This window comes from Sphaeramia orbicularis, chromosome 3, assembly GCF_902148855.1.
Source record: "Sphaeramia orbicularis chromosome 3, fSphaOr1.1, whole genome shotgun sequence".
NCBI classification, from domain to species: Eukaryota; Metazoa; Chordata; class Actinopteri; order Kurtiformes; family Apogonidae; genus Sphaeramia; species Sphaeramia orbicularis.
This window is the reverse complement of record NC_043959.1, coordinates 18,834,522-18,857,683: the sequence shown is the minus strand read 5'-3', so window position 1 is coordinate 18,857,683 and position 23,162 is coordinate 18,834,522. Positions and strand designations below refer to the sequence as shown.

At 38.4% G+C, this 23,162-nt stretch overlaps 1 protein-coding gene and 1 long non-coding RNA gene across 4 annotated transcripts in view; one reads left to right on the top strand and one right to left on the bottom strand.

The window, feature by feature from the left end:
• Positions 1–4,903: 4,903 nt before the first annotated feature.
• The window catches only part of LOC115437770 (WD repeat and HMG-box DNA-binding protein 1-like), a 39,137-nt gene continuing 20,878 nt past the window's right edge, over positions 4,904–23,162 (bottom strand). For 2 of the 3 annotated variants that reach the window (XM_030161109.1, XM_030161118.1), the window contains exons 14-26: positions 22,218–22,459; positions 21,394–21,531; positions 21,152–21,308; positions 20,948–21,062; positions 20,545–20,676; positions 19,087–19,301; positions 17,435–17,571; positions 15,508–15,564; positions 14,780–14,811; positions 14,536–14,694; positions 13,996–14,135; positions 12,844–12,979; positions 4,904–5,174 (exon numbers count right to left, since the gene is read on the bottom strand). In XM_030161109.1, coding sequence (XP_030016969.1) covers positions 4,995–5,174; positions 12,844–12,979; positions 13,996–14,135; positions 14,536–14,694; positions 14,780–14,811; positions 15,508–15,564; positions 17,435–17,571; positions 19,087–19,301; positions 20,545–20,676; positions 20,948–21,062; positions 21,152–21,308; positions 21,394–21,531; positions 22,218–22,459 — 1,840 coding nt within the window. In that variant the 3' untranslated portion in view covers positions 4,904–4,994. Of the gene's footprint in view, positions 5,175–12,843; positions 12,980–13,995; positions 14,136–14,506; positions 14,695–14,779; positions 14,812–15,507; positions 15,565–17,434; positions 17,572–19,086; positions 19,302–20,544; positions 20,677–20,947; positions 21,063–21,151; positions 21,309–21,393; positions 21,532–22,217; positions 22,460–23,162 lie in introns of those variants that run through there. The other variant, XR_003937981.1, reaches the window with a different exon arrangement.
• On the top strand, positions 8,099–23,155 carry LOC115437849 (uncharacterized). The gene is made up of 4 exons (XR_003937989.1): positions 8,099–8,213; positions 16,860–16,871; positions 20,717–20,718; positions 23,146–23,155. It is a non-coding gene; the product is annotated as an uncharacterized LOC115437849 (long non-coding RNA).

Sequence of the window (23,162 nt, the reverse complement as noted above, 5' to 3'; positions counted from 1 at the left end):
CTATGAAGGAGACCAGTGAGGACACCCAGACCTCCAGGACCACCATGAAGGAGACCAGTGAGACACCCAGGACCGCTATGGAGACCAGTGAGGACACCCAGACCTCCTGGACCACTATGAAGGAGACCAGTGAGGACACCCAGACCTCCTGGACCACTATGAAGGAGACCAGTGAGGACACCCAGACCTCCTGGACCACCATGAAGGAGACCAGTGAGAACACCCAGATCTCCAGGACCACCATGAAGGAGCTCAGATGTAGACACTGGTCCAGGTTCTTCAGCAGTCAAAACTATAAGAGGAAGAACTGGTGAATAAATGTGGACCAGAGATCATCACCCACAGGTATGAGGAGACTGAGGTGGACTGGAAGAGGGTTCTCAGGTCTGATGGAACCAGAACAGGCGCCATGTTAGACCGTGAACGCACCATCTCCACTGTGAAGCCTGGTGGAGGTAGAAGCTTAAATGAAAGAGGAAAAATAGTTCCAGTGTCCCTGTACGTCAGCGTCTGTTCTATGTGTTCTAATCCCAGCTGAATGTGTGAGGTGGTCAGGTTCTGTTCTATGTTCCAGTCCTGTGGTCTGGATGCACATCAGTCTATCAATAGAAGTGGGCGGGACTTTCACTGGAGGAGAACTCAACTCATCCAATCAAAGTCCATGTATGACTTCTATCAGTGATCAGTAGGAAGTAGACTGATATCTGGAACCATTTACACGTTATAAACCATCAACATATGGACCAGTAGAAGAAAAAGCACATTTATAATATTTAAAAAATTAAAAACTGAAAAAACTTTGTAGACATTGTCCCAAAGAAGATACATAGACAATTCCAGGGTTCCTACAGGTTGAATTGGAGACTATTAAGACTATATATGACCATGCTGTGGAAATAAAGGCATTTTAATACTTACAGACAGTGCCTTGGAGTTTTCTTTCTGTTCGTCACTTACTTTATTATCCCTTTTTCCAAAGAGCACCTTAAACAAACTCTTTTTGGGTCCTAGAAGCATTCCTTCCCATGATTTTTGTAACATTTTAAGACTATTTAGAACTGTGTTTTTCAACCTTGGGGTCGGGACCCCACGTGAGGTCACCTGGAATTCTAATGGAGTCACCTGAAATTTCTAGTAATTGATAAAAAACAAACAAACAAACAAAAAAACTAATAAAAAATATATGGTGAGTTGACAGAGACAATCCCAATCCATAGCAGACAAACTGTGAGTCTGAAACTGAAGCACTGTGGTTCTGTTTATCTGTCAAATGTTCATTGTGGTCAGTTTCAGATGCTGCAGCTCTTTCATAATTCATAGTTTGAGTTCTTGTTTGTTCAGTATTAATTGTCAGCCTTGTAAATCCAAGCTGGACTGACTGTACATATCCTGACCAAGGAAAATCAAATTCTCCCTTTGTGCAGTAATCTACACCTGGCTTTTCTGCCTCCGTCCAGAATAATATACATTATATAGACTAAATGTCCTCTAAAATTAACCTGTATTTGAAATATAGTGTAGCAAACTATTACATAATCAAAAACAAATTAATTTTAGCAAAAAAAAAGTCTGTTTTGAATGTCTGGGGTCGCCAGAAATTTGTGATGTTAAAATGGGGTCACAAGCCAAAAAAAGTTGGAAACTACTGATTTAGAACAAAATGTAATGCACGTTTCACAGCCTATTTTATGGCCATACTGGAGAAAATTCACGGCTACTAGAATTGAGGAAAATATATTAATTTATTCCAACACCTTAAATCCGCAGTTATTGATAACTGGTTCCTAATTTCAGTATAAACTGTCGGTGGAACTGAGTCGACTAATGTTACTTTCTTTGCAGTTTGGACATTTTAACAGACATTTAAACACAATCCAGCGAACAAGTTTATGGAAACAGAACTTAACATAATTTAATACCTTTTAAAGACTTTTAAGGTATTAAATGCAGATTTGTAAATTCAAGACTCTTAAGACGTTTTTAAGAACCGGCAGGAACCCTGAACTAGAAATGAATCCAACCAGTAGTTCTGTAGAAGATGTTTGAAGTTTTGCTCATGAAGACGTCACTGGACACAGCATCTTCACATCAGCTCATGTCCTATTGGCCGGTGGGATAAAAAAAAGCAGATTTCTCTGGATCAGTTTATAATGAAACCACCTGTGAGAGCAGAGATGAAAGTGAGGAAAGAAAGAACACATGAAGCTTACACTGTCAGGAGCTGACAGTGAGGGTATATCCCCCCAACCCCCCCTCCCAATCCTCTACCACATAGAAGCCTATCCACAATAAATGTTAGATAATCAATATGAAGTCTATTTGAGCTACATGGACCTGATAGTGGCAGAGTAACGGTCAGAGAACCATGAACCTCCACCTAGCAAGGTTATTATCGTTAACGAAAACTAATGAAATGACAAAAACTAGAACTGTAAAAACTATAGTTGAAAGAAAAAAACCATAACTGAAACTGTATTGTGTGCTTGCAAAGCTAAAATAAACACAAATTATGGATAAAATTCCCTTCGTTTTCTTCTGTCAACGTTGGATTGATATGAATTCGATTTATTTCCCTCAAGCAATTTTAGTTGGTGGTACCATATGATATTTAACGGTCCATCACTTGTCGTTTAGAGTCAGCTTTTCGTCCCCACTCTACTTGGAAACATGGAGACTAAAGCTGGGAGAAAACAGCAGAGTCCTGTCTGGGATTTATTTAAATACGACGGCAAAGAAGAGAAATGAAAAAACTAAAACTAAGCATTTAGAAAATAACAAAAACTAATAAAAACTAGGAAACCTGCTCTAAAAACTAAAACTAACTGAATTAGAGAAAAAAAAAGTCAAAACTTAACTATAATGAAAAATCCCAAACTATTCTAACCTTGCCACCTAGTGAATGAAAATGACCCCATATGAGCTTTGGATGGCAGACAGAACATGGACATTTAGAAGAACATCAATTGGAACCAAATTTGATCTCAATCAGCCTATTATTGATCGATTTATGTCCAAAAAACTGATTTTCCACTAAAGCGCCCCCACGTGGATGACTTCTAATACTGATAAAGAAGCTGAAATCCATAGGGTTCTTCCACTAGTGCAGGGGAGGCCAACCCTGGTCCTGGAGGACCACTATCCTGCGAGTTTTAGAGGTTTTCCTCTTCCAGTCCACCTGACGGTCGTTATCTGCAGAGCTCGATGATAGGCTTATCATTTGTATCAGGTGTGTAGGAAGAGGAGCACATCTAAAACAGGCAGGATTGTGGCTTTTCAGGACCAGGGGTGGCCTCCCCTGCTACAAGGGGTTCCCTATGTTGGTTATCAAGGAGAAGAAATCCAACCAATTCTGTCCGAATTATCACCAAAACACCGAGGAGATCTGATGTTCAGGGTAAAACCATTATATCCCAAAACTCCATTTCAGGGATATAATTAAGGAAAGACAGAAAACGACAGAAATTCAACTACCTGATGTTTTACTGAAGCAGATTCTCCTTCAGAGTAAACGTCCTCCTCATTTTTCTGATTTAAAAACCCTTAAAGGATTTTTTTGGGTAGTTTTCTTGGGTCTGGAACAACTCAATTATATTTGAATTCATTTCAACGGGAAAATTGATTCACAAAACAAGTAAATCGCAAAACGAGCAGTCATGGAACAAATTAATCTGGTACTTCGGAGGTTCCACTCCATTTCACCTGAACTGAAGTACCTTCTGCTCCTGTTGATACGTGTTCTGTCGTGTTTATTTCACAGGTGACCTCATGTAAACCTTCGAAACTGAAGCTGAGCCTTAGGAGCAACCCCAATTCCCCCCTTGGCCCCTCCCCCCTCCCTTTTAAAACAGAGTTGTAAGGGGTAGGGGCTGAAATGGTCCAACCCTTCCAGACCTGTTCCGTCATCGATGCCGCTACTCAGATTTTAAAACTTTGTTTGCGACAGTATTCTCCATGCCGTCAGCAGCTGTAAACGTTTCTGTTCCATGGGCTTTGAGCATCTTTTTGCGTCTATCAAATATAAACCACAGAAATGTGATCTATAACACAATGAAACGGCATTAAACAGACGAGCAAATGATTAAGTGGTTCATGAAGAAAATACGTACACTTGTGTTTCTTTCGTCACTGCTGCACTTTCCGCTGTTTACCTCCATTTTGCTGGTGATTGGAACAGAATTATGGGACATTTCTCCTACCCCTCCGTTTGTAGTGTGGTCCTGAAAAATCTCCATTTCCACGGTCAAACAGCCCTCCCCCTTAGCCCTTCACCACTGACTCTTCGAGAATCGCGACAGCCCTACCCCTTCCTCCTCCTTTTCACTCGTGTAAATTTTGAGGCTTAAGACGTTGCAGTTTCAAGTTACCGTTTTGTTCTCATTCTCTTGATTATCATTTATTTGTATTTCTGTTTTTAAATTGTCATTTGCGTGATTGAAATAAAGATGTCAATCAGTCAATCAACGTGCAAAATGGAGGGGTGGGATAAGGGGGAGGGGCCAAGGTGTGAAATGGGATTGGGTGTTGATGTTTCAACGTTCAAAAACCTAAAAATTCACCGTCGACCAAAACCATCTACTGATCTAAACTGTTTAAGAGCTGCTGATCCGCTAATCCTATCAATACATGGAAATAACTGAACATCCAAATGGGTCAAAACTGTATTTTACACCAATTATTTCCACGTATTGACAGAATTAACCAATCAGCAGGTCTTAAACAGTTTAAATCAGTAGATGGTTTTGGTTGGTGGGTGTTTAAGGACTTTTAGGGTTAAATAAGAAGAAAATTTAAGTGAATTAGATTAAACACAACAGGTGAGTTCTAATAAATAAAGTCAAATCCAATAAAGAAGATGAAAACATTTACATTTATTCAGAACTTACAAATACAGCGTGTGTTTTATTAAGAAACGTTAAAAAAAAAAAAACAGACAAAATTAAAAGACGTCTTATATTTTCAGTGAAATCTGAACTCAAACTCCACTAACTGTGGCTTTAGTTTTTGTTAAATGCAAATGCCGACAGTTTGGAAGATGCGTCCACAGATTTCTTCTTCTTGGCGTTGTTTTGGTCCGTCTCCGCCACGTCATTCTCAGCTCCGTCCCCTCCTTCCCGTTTCCTCTTCTTCAGGTCGCCGGCGTCTCCGCCCGGGCCTTTCGCTCGCTCCGTCCACGACTGAATCGAACAGAAAAAGGACGTGACACACACACACACGTTAATGAGTGCAGCGGCGAACAGAGCGGACACCTACGGGACGATGACTAAACGCCCACATGGACGATCGCACAGCGCTCTGAAATTGCATCCTGTCATGTGTAATCACTATTGACAGGCAGCAGCTCCACCAGAGACAAAAGGAAACGAAATGGAACCGCGATGAATCATCAGGACACACACACACACACACACACACAAACATATACACACACAAACACACACACACACAGCTGCAGGTCATTCATTTATCCTTCATCTAAAGCTCAGACCATGAATCCACTGGTTCCTCTGAGAGTCTGAGGTTTATCTGTTAAAGACGGTGGAGCCTCAGATTTATAGAAAACATTATATATGTGTATATTCTACATAACTGACACTGGACTCACTTTTGTGTGTGTGTGTGCTGTTTTTTACTCTTATATCGTCTTTTACTTCATCATAATCTTAATTTAAACTGCGATATATTGAGGACACAACCTCATTTACAATATAGCCGAGACAGAAGAACACGACATTTGGACCATCGGTATGAGAAAAAAGTAAAAGTGACAAAGACGAATTAAAAACAGAGAACTCTACCTAAAATCAGGAGCAGCTGGAGGTGAAATAAGATGGAGTTATGGATTTAAAATAGAAACTATTTGAAATGTACGCCATATAAGAAGTACCAAAAAGAAAAAGTGAAAGATGAACTAAAACCACACTTGACTGTTTTTAACTTATATTTTTATTCTTGAATGTATAATCGATGTGTCATTTTTACTCTGAGCACCGAACAGAAAACAGAATTTTGTTGCATTGTACATATTAATGTATTGCATGTACAAATATATTGTATGTAATATTGTATGTATATTATACACTTCAAACAAAAAGTTAAGGATATTTTTTTTTGTTGTCATTTTTTTGATCGTTTTTGCCATTTGTAAATAAAACTGTCTGGTCATTAAACAATGTGTTTCAGTTCAGTTCACACACAAAAAAGTAAAAAGCGCTGTGCAAGAATCCCAACAGAAACAAAACAGCCCAAAAATAAAAAATATCCTTAACTTTTTGTTTGTAGTGTATACATTACATATGCCAATTGCTAAAATCGCACTTATTTTTCTTAAGGAATTTCAGTTTTTCAGGTTATTCACATCTTTTTTGTGAAAGGATAGTTTGTAAAAGTAAATATTTTCATAATTTAATGTTTTTTTTTTACATTAAAACAAAGACAAAAGTTCGGAGTTGTCATTATTTATAGGTTAGTATGTTATTATTTTACTTTGACAGCCCTGATCTTATATATTATCTTATATTGTATGTATTATGTATTACATACTACATATTTGCACGTGCAATACATTAATTTCTACAGCGTAAGAAAATTTGGTTTTACATCCTGTAAACCTAAATAAATATATACATATTATATAATACATCATATTGTAGATTATTATATGTATATAATATTTAAATTTATATCTAAATTAAATATATATAATTTATACATGGAAAAAATATAAAATAAGAAAAATAGATAATAAAAAATGAGACCAAAGAGTCTAAGGACATCAGTTTATTTCTAATTAACATTTATTTAAGAGAATTTCTTTTTCTTTTGTTCTATTTAGTTGTTGATGCTAAGTGATGTTGTTGATCATTCACTTATTGTCTTGTTTTTTCCTCTCTTTCTAATTATTTTATTTTATTTTATTTTCATCTTCTTGGTTCATTCACTCTGGTGTTTCACACTGTAAAACCTAAATAAATATGTGAGACCCGTAAATATGAGCTGATGTGGTTTAACTCTTATGTCTGTGTCCGTCATTCCGTTTATTCTGTTTTTCGTGTCTTTTTCGTTTCTTTTGGGTTCAGGACCGGCTCTAAACCCTCCTCCTCGGCCGCTGATATAAAAGTCATTACTCCTGTTATGGGCAGATCAATGCCGGGCTCTCCATGGACTCCCAGGCAACCGGCCCTCGGTGGGCTTCTGATCCACTTCAGGGGGTCTTTGTTCCCGTGGAGAGTCATTGAGGTCTGTGTTGATGGGATTCATGTATGCAGGGTCAGGAGCCTGACGGTGTGTTCACCCACAGAAACAAAGACAGGATCCACAAACACAAAAACACTACGGACCGGGTTTAGTCAAAGATCTGACCTGGAAAAGGTGCATGAGTTAAAGGGAAATGTCAATAAATGAGCTGGAAACCGATTTAATGAGCATAAAGACACTGTATCGTCCCCTGACCGAATATAAGAACCTACATAAAAAAGACACATGAATGGAAACGGTGATGAAACACTGAACTCTTATTCCGTCCTCTGACATTTTTCTCTTATTTTTTGTTTTATTTGTTGATCATTTTGTCTGTGTTGCAGCTTTTGGCTCAAAATTTAGAAAGAACTTTTCTTCTTAGTCATATTCTTGTATGTATTGCAATCAAATGTATGTACTGCATGTGCAAATATATTTTAACAGGGTTTCTGCAGGTATCAGTCAATCTAATTTAATGCTTTTTAATGCCACTTTAAACAAATGTAATGCCCATGTCCAACTGCAGATACCGTTTATAGTTTTATGTCAGTTTACTGTTGACAGGCTTTAACCAGAGTCTGAATAGTTCCTCTTCCGGTCACTTCTGCTGAAACTTGCATTTTCCTATTTTTCCCACATTTGCTCATATTCCCTCCACTCTTTCGTCACAGTATGAACATGCTCACAGCATTTTGCATTCCAAGCATCCGATGTTGTGACTTTGTTCACAAGACGTTAATAGTCAATTAAAGGGTTCGGCCTGTCAGTCATCACACTATACCTCTGATCAAAATTATTAAATGTTTATATGATCAAAATACATCATGAATAACAATGCTTTTTTCCATCAAGTGTCTTTAATTTTATAATGCCTCTGGACATCGAATTTAATGCTTTTTAATGTCATTAAGGTCTTAATTTTCACTAAATCTATTTAATGACTTTTGATGCTTTTTAATAAACTGCAGAAACCCTGTGTAAATATGTCTATAATACTGAAATTTAAATCTAAATTTACAAATATTAAATCGTAGTTTTCTTTCTTTTACTCTTTTATCTTGCTGAGAAGGACGGCCTAAGGACATGGGATACCCGGGACATTGATCCATTTCTTTCATTGACTGTTTATTAAGTTATTACTTGACTGTTTGTTCATTTTCATTGTGCTTTTTTTTTTCATCAGTTCAACAATTTCTGTAAAGCCCTGTGTGGCTACTTTGTTGTGATATTGGGCTCTATAAATAAAACTGAATTGAATTTTACTCTCAAAGCTATGGAAGAGGATTAGGGCCACTGGAAAAAAAACAAGGGCCAATATATATTTTTTATTATTCTGAGAAAAAAGTCAGAATTCTGACTTTAATCTCAGAATTCTGACTTTTTTCTCATAATAATAATTTAAAAAATATATTGGACCTTATTTATTTTTTTCCAGTGGCCCTAATCCTCTTGTCCTAATCCTCGTGTATATTTTCCATTTTCTGTCTTCCCTGCACTTTATTTTTGTATTTGCTGCTCTTATCTGTGAAATTTCCCCATGGTGGGATCAATAAAGTCTTATCTTATTTCTATATACTATCCAGTGTCTTTTACTCTTACATGTGTTTTAAACTCCCATGATGCATTTTGCTCCCTCTGGGACACAAAAAACTGCTATAAAATCATCATACATCAATATTTTTTTGCTTTTTTCCCCATAAATCTCTTAAACCACTTCAGCCCTGCTCAAAACTACTAAACAATCAACAGCTTTGAGGATGTTAACCCTTTAAATGCCATTTTAACTATTTGAATTCTTAATGATTTATTACCAAAAGACACAAAATGTTGAATATTTTCCATTTAATAAATAGTCAGGGGATGAAACATTGGTGGTGATTAGAGCCTTGGATATGTTAAAGATTAGCAACAAAACTGATTTGATTGCGTTAGTATTTTTCTGTTGTGTCAGATACTCTCTCTGGTTACCCTATGGACTTCCATTAAAAACACATTTTTTTCTAAGTTTTTTGTAATAAATCATTCAGAATTTAAAAAAAAAAAAAAAATCCAGCTGGCATTTAAAGGGTTAAACTCCTGGAAATTGTTGAATGTTTGATAGTTTTGAGCAGGACTGAAGTTGTTTAAGAGATTTATGAAAGAAAAAGCAAAAAAATAAATATGAATGTATGATGATTTTATAAGTTTTTTTTTAATGTACTGTAAAAACATTTTTGCCACGATTGTAACCAGAGGATAGTAAATTAAAGGAGGGCATGAGGGTGAAAACAAACAGATAAAGAGTCTGAATCAACATAATATGATCCAGAGCAGACGTTCAGACTGGTTTAACGACCTCTGACATCTATCAGCTGGATGGTTGGATGTTTACATATGAGCGACTGTTAACCCTGACCACGACTAAGGCTCCGTTCACACTGCAGGTAAATGTGGCTCAAATCTGATGGTTTTGTCCACATGTGACCTGGATCTGATCTGTTAAAGGCAGTTTGAACTAGGGATGTCCTGATCCGATCTAAACATCTGTATCGGCTGTCGAGATGGCATTTTTTTTTAGAAGATCGGATTTAGTCACTAAATTGGGCCGATCTGGACCTGGTTCTGGGGTGGTGGTGGTGGTGTGTGTGTGGGGGTGTGTAAACAAACCTCCTGCTCCCTTCAAATTAAAGTTTCTGAAGGTAGGAAAAAGAAAAATTAGACACAACAGCAGGAGGCTTATAATAATAATAATAATAATAATAATAATGATAATAATAATAATAATAATAATAATAATGATAATAATAATAATAATAATAATAATAATAATAATTACAGCTGAAACTATAAATCGACTCAAAGTGATAAAAAAAAAAAATCATTCAACCACAATTCTCCTGAATCAAAGCTTTGTTTCCTTCATTTCTCTGCTGTTAAACATTGGTTCCACTGTTGTGTTTCACACGGACGCTTACTGTGACGCACAAAGAAGCTTCAATTCAGGAAAACTGCAATAGCATATTTCCCTTCAATTAATTTGAGTCGATTAATCGAATTGTGAATTTTTGCATTTGCTTCAAGCACCTAATCGATTAATCAGTTGCAGCTTCAATAATAATGATGATAATAATAATAATAATAATAATAATAATAATGGATTAGATTTCTAGAGCGCTTTTCTATGAACACATACTCAAAGTGCGTACAGTGGATCCATTATTCATTCAGTCACACATTCACACTGTGGTGGAGTTAAACTACATCTGTATCCACAGCTGTCCTGGGGCAGACTGACGGAAGCATGGCTGACAATTCGCGCCTACAGCCCCTCCCACCACCACCAAACATTCATATGTGTATAAATGGAGGTGAGGAGGGGGAAGTGTCTTGCCCATCAACAGCACATAACTAGGACAGACTCGAACTGCCAACCCTTCGGTTATAGGACGACCCGCTCTACCTCCTGAGCCACGGCCGCCGCTTAGAGGAATCAGTTAAGCGTCTATCGGTTTCACTTTAAGGTCCAGTAGTGATGCCTGAGTCGGGTTTTCTTTTCAACCCATGAAGCTTTTGTGGAATTATTTGACCCGACCCGACCTGACCCGCGCATCACTATCATATGGTGCAAAACGCACCCCCGTATAATCCCTGAACGTACCTGTCCATAGACACGCTACTAGGGCTGTGTATTGGCAAGAATCTAGTGATACGATACAAGTCACAAGACTAGGATCACGATACAATATATCACGATACTGTTAAAAAGGCAATTTTTTTGCTTGTTTCTTTTATTTTATGATTATTTCCTTGAAGAATTGAATTACACCAGAAATCTGCACAAATACTAAACACATTTTTATTTGATCAGAACAGGATCTAATGTTATATCACAACATTTACCTGTTAAAACTTAAATTATGTTTTACAGACACTACAGTTTAAAGGTGCTGGAGACTTTGGTGACCAATTTTTCATCAGATCTGTCAAACTTCAGTATTATGAATCTGTAAGTCTTTCTGTCATTACTCACCTGAATCTCTTGCATTACAGTGAACAGTTTCTTAGTGCCATCCGCCAGAAACAAACTATGTGTTTACAAACAGACCTGGGACGTCACTTGGGAGTCTTTGGAATTTTGTTGCGACATGCATTGTTGGAAACGGAGGTTAGCGCAGCCACCTGACAGCAGCGTGACCATATGGTATTATATGGATGAAACAAACATGCGGAAATGGCTGGAGGAATATGCAGAGAAGGAAGTGAGTTCCTGCTGTTTCTGATAGTGTCTGTTCCAGCTGCTGCTGTCAGGTGGCTGCACAAGCCTTCGCTTCCCACAATGCATGTCGCAACAAGATTCCGAAGATGCCTGAGTGACCTCCCAGCTCATTTGTAAACACATGGACTGTTTAAGGTGGATGGCAATTCGAAATTGCTCACCGTAATGCAAGAGTTTCAGGCAAGTAATGACAGAAAGACGTACAGATTCATGATACTGAGGATATGACTGAGGTTGGAAAGATTTGATGAAAAACTGGTCACGAAAGTCTCCAGCACCTTTAAGATCCTGTTCAAGTGTTCATATTCTATTAGTTACTGCTGAACTTCAGTCTGTCAGTATTCTCTGAAATATCGTGGACCAAATCTGTGGAATAATCTAAGACTTGAACTTCAATCAACATCTACTTTATCATTGTTTAAAAGCATCTGAAAACGACTTTAATTCATGAAAAAATGTAAGGCTGTATATCACTTGATTTGTATTTGATGATTTGTAATGTGGATTACATTTTTATTGTTTATATTTTAGTTTATTATTTCAGTTATATTGTATTTTTCCATTCTTTTTTTTGTGTATTGTTCATTTCGGGGGAGGTATTCATATAAGCCTTCTTTTTTGGCTTCTAACCTCTCCTGCACAATTTTGTTACTTGTTTGAATGTTGTTTTTATCCATTGCTGTTTTTATTATGTGCAAATAAATTAATAACATTATTTTTGTGCAATCCCAACAAAGGAACTACCATTATTTAATAAAAGAGCGTTAAAGAATAATAAATAAAAAACAAAAACAAAAAAAACTAAAATGAACCTCCACAGTATCTGCATTTGAATACAGACCTAAAAATATCGATACAGTACTTTTTAATATCGATACAGTATTGTGAAATGAAATATCGCGATATATTGCAAAACCGATATTTTTCTTACACCCCTATACGCTACAGCAGTGGCAAACATATGGTCTGCGGGCCAAAAGCGGCCCACCAAAGGTTCTAATTTGTCTCACAGTATGAATTTGGAAAGTGCAAAAATTACAGGGTAGAGAATTAAACATAGGAAAATACATGATGCAAAAATACAGAGGATAATATAATAATAAATGGTGATAAATCACTAACAAGAGGTTACATCTAGAGAAACACTCCTTTGTGAACTGCCATTAAAGTAGAACTGGGTCTTTATGGGTTAATTCGTCTTTTTCTCATCATCGTCTCCACTTCCTGTATCTGTCATTTCACATTAAAAGCCTCTCGAATCCCTGTAAATGCAACTAAACAGATCCATACTAAACCCTAGACCCTCCCTCCCTCCCTCCCTCTATGACCTTTGACCCCTGTGCTGGTCCTACCATCCTCTCCTCCGCCGTCAGCGTCCTGAACCGACCCATGGCCTCTTTGATGACCTCAGTTTCCTCCAGGTCTGGACAGTCCGCCGTGATGCTCTTCCTGTTTTCCTCTAACCACAGCTGGAAGCCCGTCTTCGGCCTGAACACAAAACACACCCATGTTTTACCTGCGACGACTGGAATTTTATATGTTGGTATGAATTTATATCATTTACTGCATCAGCCTGGGCTTGACTGAATGGAAAATAAATCCATAATAACGCACGTTTGAGACGTTCACTGTCAAGTAAGTACCTTAAAATAACAATATTATTGTCTGTTCTGAGACAAAATTAAGACATTAAAGAAATAAGTAAAAATTTTAGAGTATTTCTTTTTTTTTTTTTAGATATTTATCACAAGTCACTGTTATTGTCTTTTAATTGTTTTTACACTGCTTTCATTCTGCTTATATATTAAGATTTTTATTTCTGATTGTATCTGTTAATCTTTTATATTTGTACTCATAGTTACTCCCATGTACCTGAATGTGTACAAATGGCAAATAAACTCTCTTATCTTAATGAGAAAGAACAGAAAGAACACTGAAGATATTCACAAGACAATTATTCATATATTTGACAAAGTTCTCTGAAAATAAACCTTGAAATATATGAAATGAGTCAAAACTCTAGGGAGGCACTGACTAAAAAATATTTGACACCAGTTTGTTTTAAAATGACGTTTTGCTCAATATCTGGTTTTACTTTCAACTTTTTAAAATATTATTTTTTTTGTTGCTTTTCATCCTCTTAAAGAAATATTCAACATATCTGTAAAAATAGTCTGGATTTTAACGTCTTCCAGTCCTTCATCACTTAACCTGGTTAAAATTTTAAATGTTACCTTTCTTTAAGTAAAATTTTTAACTTATTTAAACACTTTTATTATCTTTTTTATTATTTGTATAGTGACTCTTCATGGTGGATGTGTGAAAAACAACTTCATTGTTATGTGAACCACAGAAATGACGATAAACTGGTACACTTCAGTTTTCCACTTTTCTCGAAATGCAAAGTATCAGGAGTAAACTTTTGTTACGATTTGATTCTATATAAATAAACTTTGACCTATTGATTTGATTGACACAGAGAAGATAAAGGCGTTTTATGTCACCTTGTATTCTCAGAGTCCTCTGTGGGCGTGGCCAGCGGCGGCGGCTGATCGGCCTGTGACGGCGTCTTGGCGTTGACCTCAGCGTTGACCTTCCGATCAGCTGATTTAGAGCCGCTCATCTGGAGCAGAGTGGACTGAGTCTGGAGAGACCACATGGACATGATCAACACCCCCATCAGACCCAGGACACCCAGAGGGGGGGTTAGGGTTGGGGTTTGGGGGGGTGGGAGTAACAGTACCTTGGTTTGGGGTCTAGGGGGTACAGGACCTTAGTCTCGGGTCTGGGGGGGTACAGTACCTTAGTTTTGGGTCTTGGGTCTGGGGGGTACAGTACCTTTGTTTTGGCTCTGGGGGGGGTACAGTACCATGGTTTTGGGTCTGGGGGGGTACAGTACCTTGGTTTTGGGTCTGGGGGGTACAGTCCCTTAGTTTTGGGTCTGGAGGTACAGTACCTTGATTTTGAGTCTGGAGGGGTACAGTACCTTGGTTTTGGGTCTGGGGGGTACGGTACCTTGGTTTTGGGTCTGGGGGGTACGGTACCTTGGTTTTGGGTCTGGGGGCCAGCGGTTTGAGGACGGGGCCTTTGCTTCCTTTTCCTGCTGATCCGCTCAGTGGACCCGGCTTCCTGCTGGATGACATGTTGTCCAGGATGTTGGTGACCCGGGCTGGACCAGGGGACGGTTTACCAGAACCAGGAACCTGAAAAGACCCCACCTGGAGTTAAAACCTGGACTTAAAGGACACCTTTCCAACGCTGCCATGGGAGGAGTTTAGTAGTTCTTACCTTAAAAGGGTTGGAGCGTCCGACTTTAACGACTGCAACACAAATTCAACACTCAGATAAAAACACAGCAGATACAGAACAAAAGCTCCTATAACAGGGGAGTCAAACATACGGACCATGGGCCAAAACCGGCCCACCAAAGGGTCCAGTCTGGACCATGGGAGGAAATACACCAAAAATATTAACAACCAAGGACATGTTCATATGTATGTTAATAAATGTGATAATAACAACTTCATTTTTCTTTTTTCGGTGAAACATTTATAAATTATCCTTTCATAAATAATGTGAATAATCTAAACACCTGAAACTTGAAATCTAAGAAAAATAAGTGTAATTTGACCAATCTTCTGCCTGTTATTAAATGTTTTGTGTATTTACAGATCCACTGTGATCTGTACGTTATAATGTACATGTGGAAATGATGAACTGAGGCAGAATATTGGTCAAATTGCACTCCTTTTTCTAAGAAAACTTCAGGTTGTTGGTGCTATTCTTCTTTTAAAGGATAGTTTGTAGATGTTTGTAGACCATTTTCTTCATGTAATTTGACTTTTTTCACACTAAAGTTGTCATTATGTTCTTATTTTATTGGTCTGACCCATTTGAGATCATTACTGGGTTGAATGTGGAACCTGAACTAGAATGAGTTTGACAGCCCTGGACTAAAGCAACTAAATCATCATCTGTGGATGTTGATGTTCGTCTCCTGAGGTGGTTGCACTCACCTGGTTTGACCGACGGCCTCTCAGGTGAACTGGAGTCTTTGGCGAAAGGATTCAGACCTGCATCGACAACAGACACAGTTAAATATACAGACGTTTTACTGCACAGTCTGGAGCCGAAAAGCAGAACGAAATCTGTCTGAAGGATGGAAAAACACATTTCACCCATCTACATCTGACCATGAGGCAGATGATCTGCTGTCCACTATTTGGGATTAGTGTAACTTTGCTTTTTCATTACTTTTTTTTTGGGATGGGGGGTGGGGGGTGGTGGTGGCTTATTGCCTTCGATATTCTGGAATGTTCTGTTTAAATTTGGGGTTTCGTTTTGCCTTTCGTTCACCTTTGTATTTTGTTTCTACTTATGTTCAAAATAAACTTCAAACTTGAACTTCAACAAAAATGAAATGTTTGGTGCATTTATGAAATTATGCGACTACAATAAAGAAAAAGTCAACATTTTTACAGTTTTTAATGGGGTGTGCTCTTTCCAATACAAAATTATATTGTGTAATTGAGAAAAATCTCCACTTTCATGCACATAGGCTTAGTTTTAAACAAACTGTAAATACAAATGTAGTATCTTCTATCTATCCAAAAGTTTTGCTGCTTAAGTATTAAACAAACAAACTGAACCAAAAACAACCCTCCCTCCAAAAAAAACAAAACAAAACAAAAAAAAAAACACAAAATTGAACTTTTCCTACAGTATAGAGGGTATGTCACTGCTAGCAGAAGTCACCGCAATTACGTCCACTGAGTGGCAGAAAGAGGGAGATGAATAGCGGCTTTGGTTTGAATACTGCGAAAACTTTAGAACAGTCTAAAAAATGGGGAAGAGCTGTTGTGCCATCGATTGCACAAATAGGTTTAAAAAGCACTCGGAGCTATGGTTTTAGCGGCGACCTAAAGCCAAAGACAGAAGAAGCAGATGGATCGCTGCAATTCATAGAAATAACTGGAATCCAGGCAACGAAACCTGGATTTGTGGTTGGCATTTCGTGTCAGGTAACGTTAATTTAAGTTGTATTCTTGTGTAAAATTATACCTTAAATTACATATCGTTTTGGCTAACGTTACTTCTTAGTAAAGCTCTTAATGTTAGCAGCTGTCATTTAATTCTATATTTCATAACTGAAACATTTTTGTCTTCAGCTGTGTGATTCTGAACCTTGTGCTCTACATGATTTGTAAACTAGCTTAAACTGAGGCTAACCTAGTTTTCCAAATAAGGGCGTACTCTAGCAACAAGCTACAAAGCTGTTGTAGCTGTGTTGGATCAAGTATTTGATGTTAACTCTACTCAAATCTCCACAGTACCAGTAGATCATCCACTCACTTGGGTCAGTACTAAGGGTTTAACTCCAGTAAATCAGTAGTGAACTGTGAGCACTACTGCTGGGCCTTTACCTTGGAAATCACCACCAAGAAAATACATCTTCACTGATGTAAAACCTCCAAAACAATAGTATGTTGAATTAAAGCACTCACCAGCTGTAATCCTCTAATTAACGATGACGAGGATGTCAACAACTCTTTGGCTTTTGTATGTTTTTAGCCTTTGCATTGGGTATTTTCCCAGTGTTGAAATCAGGTTCATATAAATGTCAGGATGCGTGATTTCCGCCCACATATCAGTGTTCGTAGACCACTTGTTGTTTGGTAGCTTGTATGGATCCATGTCCAGTCCAGTTGTCTTTAATTTCATGTTATATTCCACTTTTTTCCCAGTCTCGCTGTAGTCACTGCTATACTCTGTCATGTTGAGCCGGTTTGTTTTTGCCACTCAGTCTGACTTAGAGGGGCGTGGCTCGGGGGGAAGTGACGTATGTGCATACCCTCTATTGGGTCTTTTTACATGTGTTGGTGGAATCCCCTTTAACCAGATCCTGTTGAAAACCCCTCAGACCAAATTAAAAACCAAACTCACGTTTCCTGGTTTCTGTCTCTGTCTCCTGTCCCTCCTCTTCCTCATCTTCTCCCTGAGGCTCCTCCTCCTCATCATCTTCCTCTTCCTCCTCATGTCTGTTGCTGTGGTGACGTCCTGTGACCTCATTCCGACTGAACCTGTATCAATAAAATGTATTATGGGAAACGTCTTCTGCGTGAGACATTATCAGATCATTTCAGTGATCGTTCAAGGACTCAAACTGGAATTCAGTCCAGTCGTCTTCATCTTCATCACTGTTTGAGTGTAAATGTCGTCAGAGGTCATGTGATTCAACACTTCATCAAACTCAGCAGCATCACTGAAAAATGTTTAAAGAATCACCGTACAATATTAACCCTTTCATGCATGAATTATAAGAACCTTAGTCAACATTTTTACTGCTTTTATTTCCTTTTCAGGCAGAAAAAACTATGCAACTGAAATTTTTTTATAATCCTGTTTTTTTATGGAGTTACAAAAACCATGTGTTTAAATTCTGAAGCAAATAAATGTATATTTAACAATCCAATACTAGAAAATGATAAACTGTAAAAACTATGACATAACATGTTAAATGCTGCTGAGGTGATGTTTTCTCACATTTTAACATATTCTACTAGTTGTTACTTATTTTATGGAGAGATATATATAAAAAAACACCTTTTAGTTTTTTTTTAAAATACAGTTAATTCCACTCTATTAACAATTATTAACTGATTTCCACTAAAACCTGTTAGTGCAGATCAGGTTTATCCAGAATGATCAAGTTACAGTAATGGTATGATTTAGGGTAAATAAAACCAGTGATGCATGGCGTCCAATTTAATTGACATGGGATTAATTGCAAATTTCATCGAATATAAAATAAATATGTGGAATATTTACCAATAATATTAATCCTTAGATGTTACTTGATGCTGCATATTTTTCTACCTTCAGGGGTGTCCTGCGATAGAAGAATTTACAAGATATTCCTGCCATCTGTCTTTACCAGTATTGTTAAACATCTGTATTTACTAGAAATGGTGACCTACACAATACGACTTCAGAATGAACTGGGTGAAGAACTTTTGGAAAAATGACACATTTACATAATCTGTAAGACAAACTTGGAAACCTTTAAGTGTAAAAACTGTGTTGTTTGTCTAAGCAATGTGATCTTTGTAATCCTTTGACCTCACGACCTGTTTGTTTTGGTTTTTGAATCTGTAAAAAAAAAAAAAAAAAAAAAAAAAAAAAAAAAAAACTTTCATAAAAAGTTAAAAAAAAAAAAAAAAAGATATTCCTGTGATGTTCAGCGTTTCTGACTTCCTGTCAAACATCTTGGTTATGAGTCAAACAAAAAAAAGCACTTCCCAGGACTGACCAATAGGTGTCAGTGTATGAACCAATGTGTCCACTGTGTTGGCTGGTACAGAACCAAAACAACCAAACCCACAAATATACAAAAGAACAGCTGTAGAACAGATGAACACTGGACATGAAAGGGTTAAACAACACATTAAGTAAAAAAAACTTGCATTAAATGGACACATTCTAAGTTTTAAGGACAATAATTATGATGGTTCTGAACTTTCACACATTTGGGCTGACATACTGAACTACAGGTTTAACTTTCAGATCTGACTCCTGTGTTTGTTCTGATGAGTTACCCAGAATTCTGTCTGACGCTGTTGAACTCAGCCTCCTCCTCTTCCTCCTCCTCTCTACTCTGACTGGCTTTCTCCAGAGCAATCTCGCTGAGGCGCTGGGCCAGGGCCATCCTCCGGGACCGCGATGCGTATCGGATCGCCAGAGTTACCACGTTCTGGGTCATCAGTTCTGCCAGCTCCACGCAACGGAACTCCCTCTCCAGTTTACACGACAACTGCCAAAAAAAAAAAACCAAACAGTTTATTTAAACCTGGTCCATTTGTTTAAGTCTGAATCATTTCAATGTAAAACAAACCAATGGATTAGCATCGATAGCAGAAGTTTCATTCATATAAAACCAAGTTATGATCAGAAAACAGTAAAAATAAGACAGCATTCATCATCATTTCTTCATAATATTCCTTTATTTTTGTTCTTCTTTGTCTAGTTCAGTGAGTTTTAACAGTAGAAATAATCTTAGTACTATTGGATCTGTTTAGTGTTAGCTTAGCACTGTTAGCTTAGCGCTGTTAGCTTGTCTCATTGGTCTGTTTGATTCAGTTCTTCCTGACATACGCTGGTCTCAGACTGTTAGACTGGTTCAGATATTTGACCATTTCACTGCTTTTTGTTTGATTTGTATAGAATTGTTAGCTGATGTTCTCCTGGATATGATGATGTATAGAATGTATATAGGCTACTGCTACAAGCGTCATAGAGCGTTACCATGGTAACACTGATGTAACTGTGGCAGTCCCTGTTACCCAGGGCAACCAAACCTAAGAGGCTACAAATCCCATATTGAAGACATGTTATTGTTGTTCAACATTTAAATTGGACTTATTTTGGTATTGCAGTTGACAGAAGAATTTTTCACTACATTTAACTTGTTTGAAGTTTTATCGAATTACACAGCTGTACGACGGTGTATCAGGGCCACAGAAGAAAATAAAAACACTTGTCACTATGAGAATAAAGCCGTAATATTTCGAGAATAAAGTCGTAGTTTTAAAAAATCCCTTATTTAAAGCTGTGTATGACTTTTGTCTCAAATTTTTCATCAGATCTGTCAAACCTCAGTCATAGCCTCAGTATCATGAATCCGTAAGTCTTTCTGTGATTACTCACCTGAATCTCTTCCCTCACAGTGAACAATTTTGAAGTGCCATCCACCATAAACACAACATTTGTTTACAAACTGAGCTGGTAGGTAACTCTGGCATCTTTGGCATTTTGTCGCAACGTACATTGTGTAAAGTGGAGGTTCGACACGGAAACGGCTGGAGCTCTGCTTCCCACAATGCACGTCGAAAATTCCGAAGATGCCTGAGTCACCTTTTCTTTCCACCCGTTTCCTTTTCTTTCCACCCGTTTTTGCTTCATTTAAATCAAAGTAGGCAAAACTGATTCACTGGTCTTGTTCCGTCTACAAAGACAACAAAAAGAAAAAAAGAATATCGGTAACTCCATGTACTCACCGCGAACATCTTCATTAGAAGTTCCTGCTGCTCTTTGTGTGACTGGTTCTGAGCCTCCTCGTCAATCTCGTAGCCGCTGGACGACAGGAAGCTGTAGTGGTTGTGGAAGAGGACGGAACGCCAGAACTGCTCCTGAACAGACGGACGGACGGACAAATCAGTGTGAATGAAGACGTCAGGATTGTCCAGATTTTTTACCAGTTCTGTTTTTATTCTTTCTCTCTTTCTTTCCTGTGTTAATAGTGGGACATGTTTGCTGTTGATAAACTTACTTCACACGGACAGATCTTATTCATGGATTTGAATCTAAATCATTCCAGTTAAATCAGTTTAACTGAGTTCAAACAGTGAGGTCGTTGTGTTTTATCTCAGATATTCTGGTTTATTCTCGGGGTGCATTTACCTCCATCTGTCCTTTCTCCGTGGTCGTCTGACACAGCGGTATTTTAAAGGGCAGGATGGCCACAGCGGGTCTGGGCAGGGTGGGGGGGTACCTGGACCCTTTACATGGAATACACCTGTCAGGAGGGGAACACAGCAGAACATTGTCATGAACCTGCAGAACCAGGACCCACAGGTTAGAATCAGCACTGGGGGGGGGTCTGACCTGAGCTGCTGGGGGTTCTCATGGACCCCCACCACCCAGTAGTGGTCTGACTTGCTCTTGCAGGTCTCTCTGGTGTTGCAGACCGGCGTCCAAGTGTTCCCCAAAGAGCGATTGAGCATCCGAACCACCCCCTCCGAGTCCACGAAGCACGGAGTCCCTGAGGACGGAGACGTCAGACCGTCTGTGTGTTTACAGTCCACACCACAGAGACATGAGGATGAGGATGAAGGCTTAACACTAACCTTCTGCAGTGAAGCCCACCCAGGACAGATGGGCCTTTGGGCTGAGGGGGAGGGGCTCACCGTGGACCACCTGACGCTTCCTTCCACCAAACTGCAGCAGCTGAACTCCAAGAGCCTGGTCTCCATCGAAACCTGCAGCTGAAAAGACCGAACACGAGAAAGAGTCACATGACGTCTGTGGTTTGGAAACTGAAAACCCATGAACAGTAAAACCTGGAAGCACCAGAGTCACCACCGGACGAGAGATACATGGGAGAGGTGGCGGGGGAATATTTTTGTCTTGAAATCATTACACACACACACACACACACACACACACACAAGCACACACACACACACACACACACACACACACACACACATTTTGAGTTATATATGTGTATATTTAGAACTTGATACATCTATATGTGTTTTTGTTGTATTGATAATTTCTTTCCGGCTCCTTCTTATTCCACTCGAATGGAGTGACTGTAACACAACTCTGCACTGCAACGCTTACTTTAATATTTGTGTGTTTTTATATTTTTGGATTTTATGAGTTGTTTTCTTACTTGCTGTTTTTAATCACCTTTTACATGTTTCTTTTATCATGTTTTAAATGTGTTTCTTTTTCCCTGTCGTTGTATTTCAATGTCCTGTGTGAAGCACCTTGAATTGCCTTGTTGCTGAAATGTGCTATACAAATAAACTTGCCTTGCCTTGAAATCAGAAACCACAGACTGACCTCCTTGTTAAACTTCCTGTTACCTCCTTGACCTGTGAGTCTGGACCAGTGTCCTGGTCCACACTGGTCCAGTCTGGTCCGGTTCAGTCCAGTTTCTTACCTCGGTGGTAGACGATGAGCAGCTGCTCCCCGTGTCCTGACATGCAGACCACAGGTCCAGGGAGGCTGAACACCTCCCTCTGGGCTCCGCCCACAGAGAACAGACGAACCATCAGTGAACTGGTGGCGACCGCTGCCCAGCCCCGCCCCAGACACAGCGCACGCACGTCCTCCCCTGGTGGCAGGTCCACCATCCAGTCCTTATTGGTGTCCCATGACGAGAAGTGGAGACACTGCAGCTTACTGAGCAGAGGACGAATACAGCCACAGGTCAGTTTATTATAACGTTATAAAAACTGAAAAACAAAATGGATTTACACACAACATAACTGTCGTATTTTTAACCCTTTAAATGCCATGTTTGTAATGTAAACAAACCATATTTTTTGACACAAAAAAACACAAAACTTTTTTTTTTTTTCAATTTACTACATAAAATTGGATTAGTTTTTTTTCATCCTGGCGTATGTCAATAAGTAACAGTAACATTGGTTAATATAATTATTATTTTTTGTGCAAGGTCAAATGTTAAATGCTAAAATGTGTCAATATGCATTTTTTATTCACTTGGTAGAAGGGTGTTTGTGAAGGAATTTTCTATTGTTTATAATGTCCTGATTTTAGGAGCTGGGTCAGAAATTTAAAAATCATGCAAAAATGAACATTTTTTAAAATTCTGACCTACAACAAATTGTAAAAAATTACATGACCTTTTATAACATGAAGTACAAAGTGTGCATAATATGCTCACTGAATACTGGAAGGATAAGAATTGATTCATTATCATCATTAAAAATCTTTGAGCTATGAATCTGCGGTGAAAATATGACTTGATTGTTAAAAACAGGCAGCTTTTTGATGAACCCTGGGAGCTCAGAGTGTCTGAAACACCTGAATATTCCATCAGAGTTAAAGTCTAGACTGAGCAGAAGCAGGTCCGGTGGGG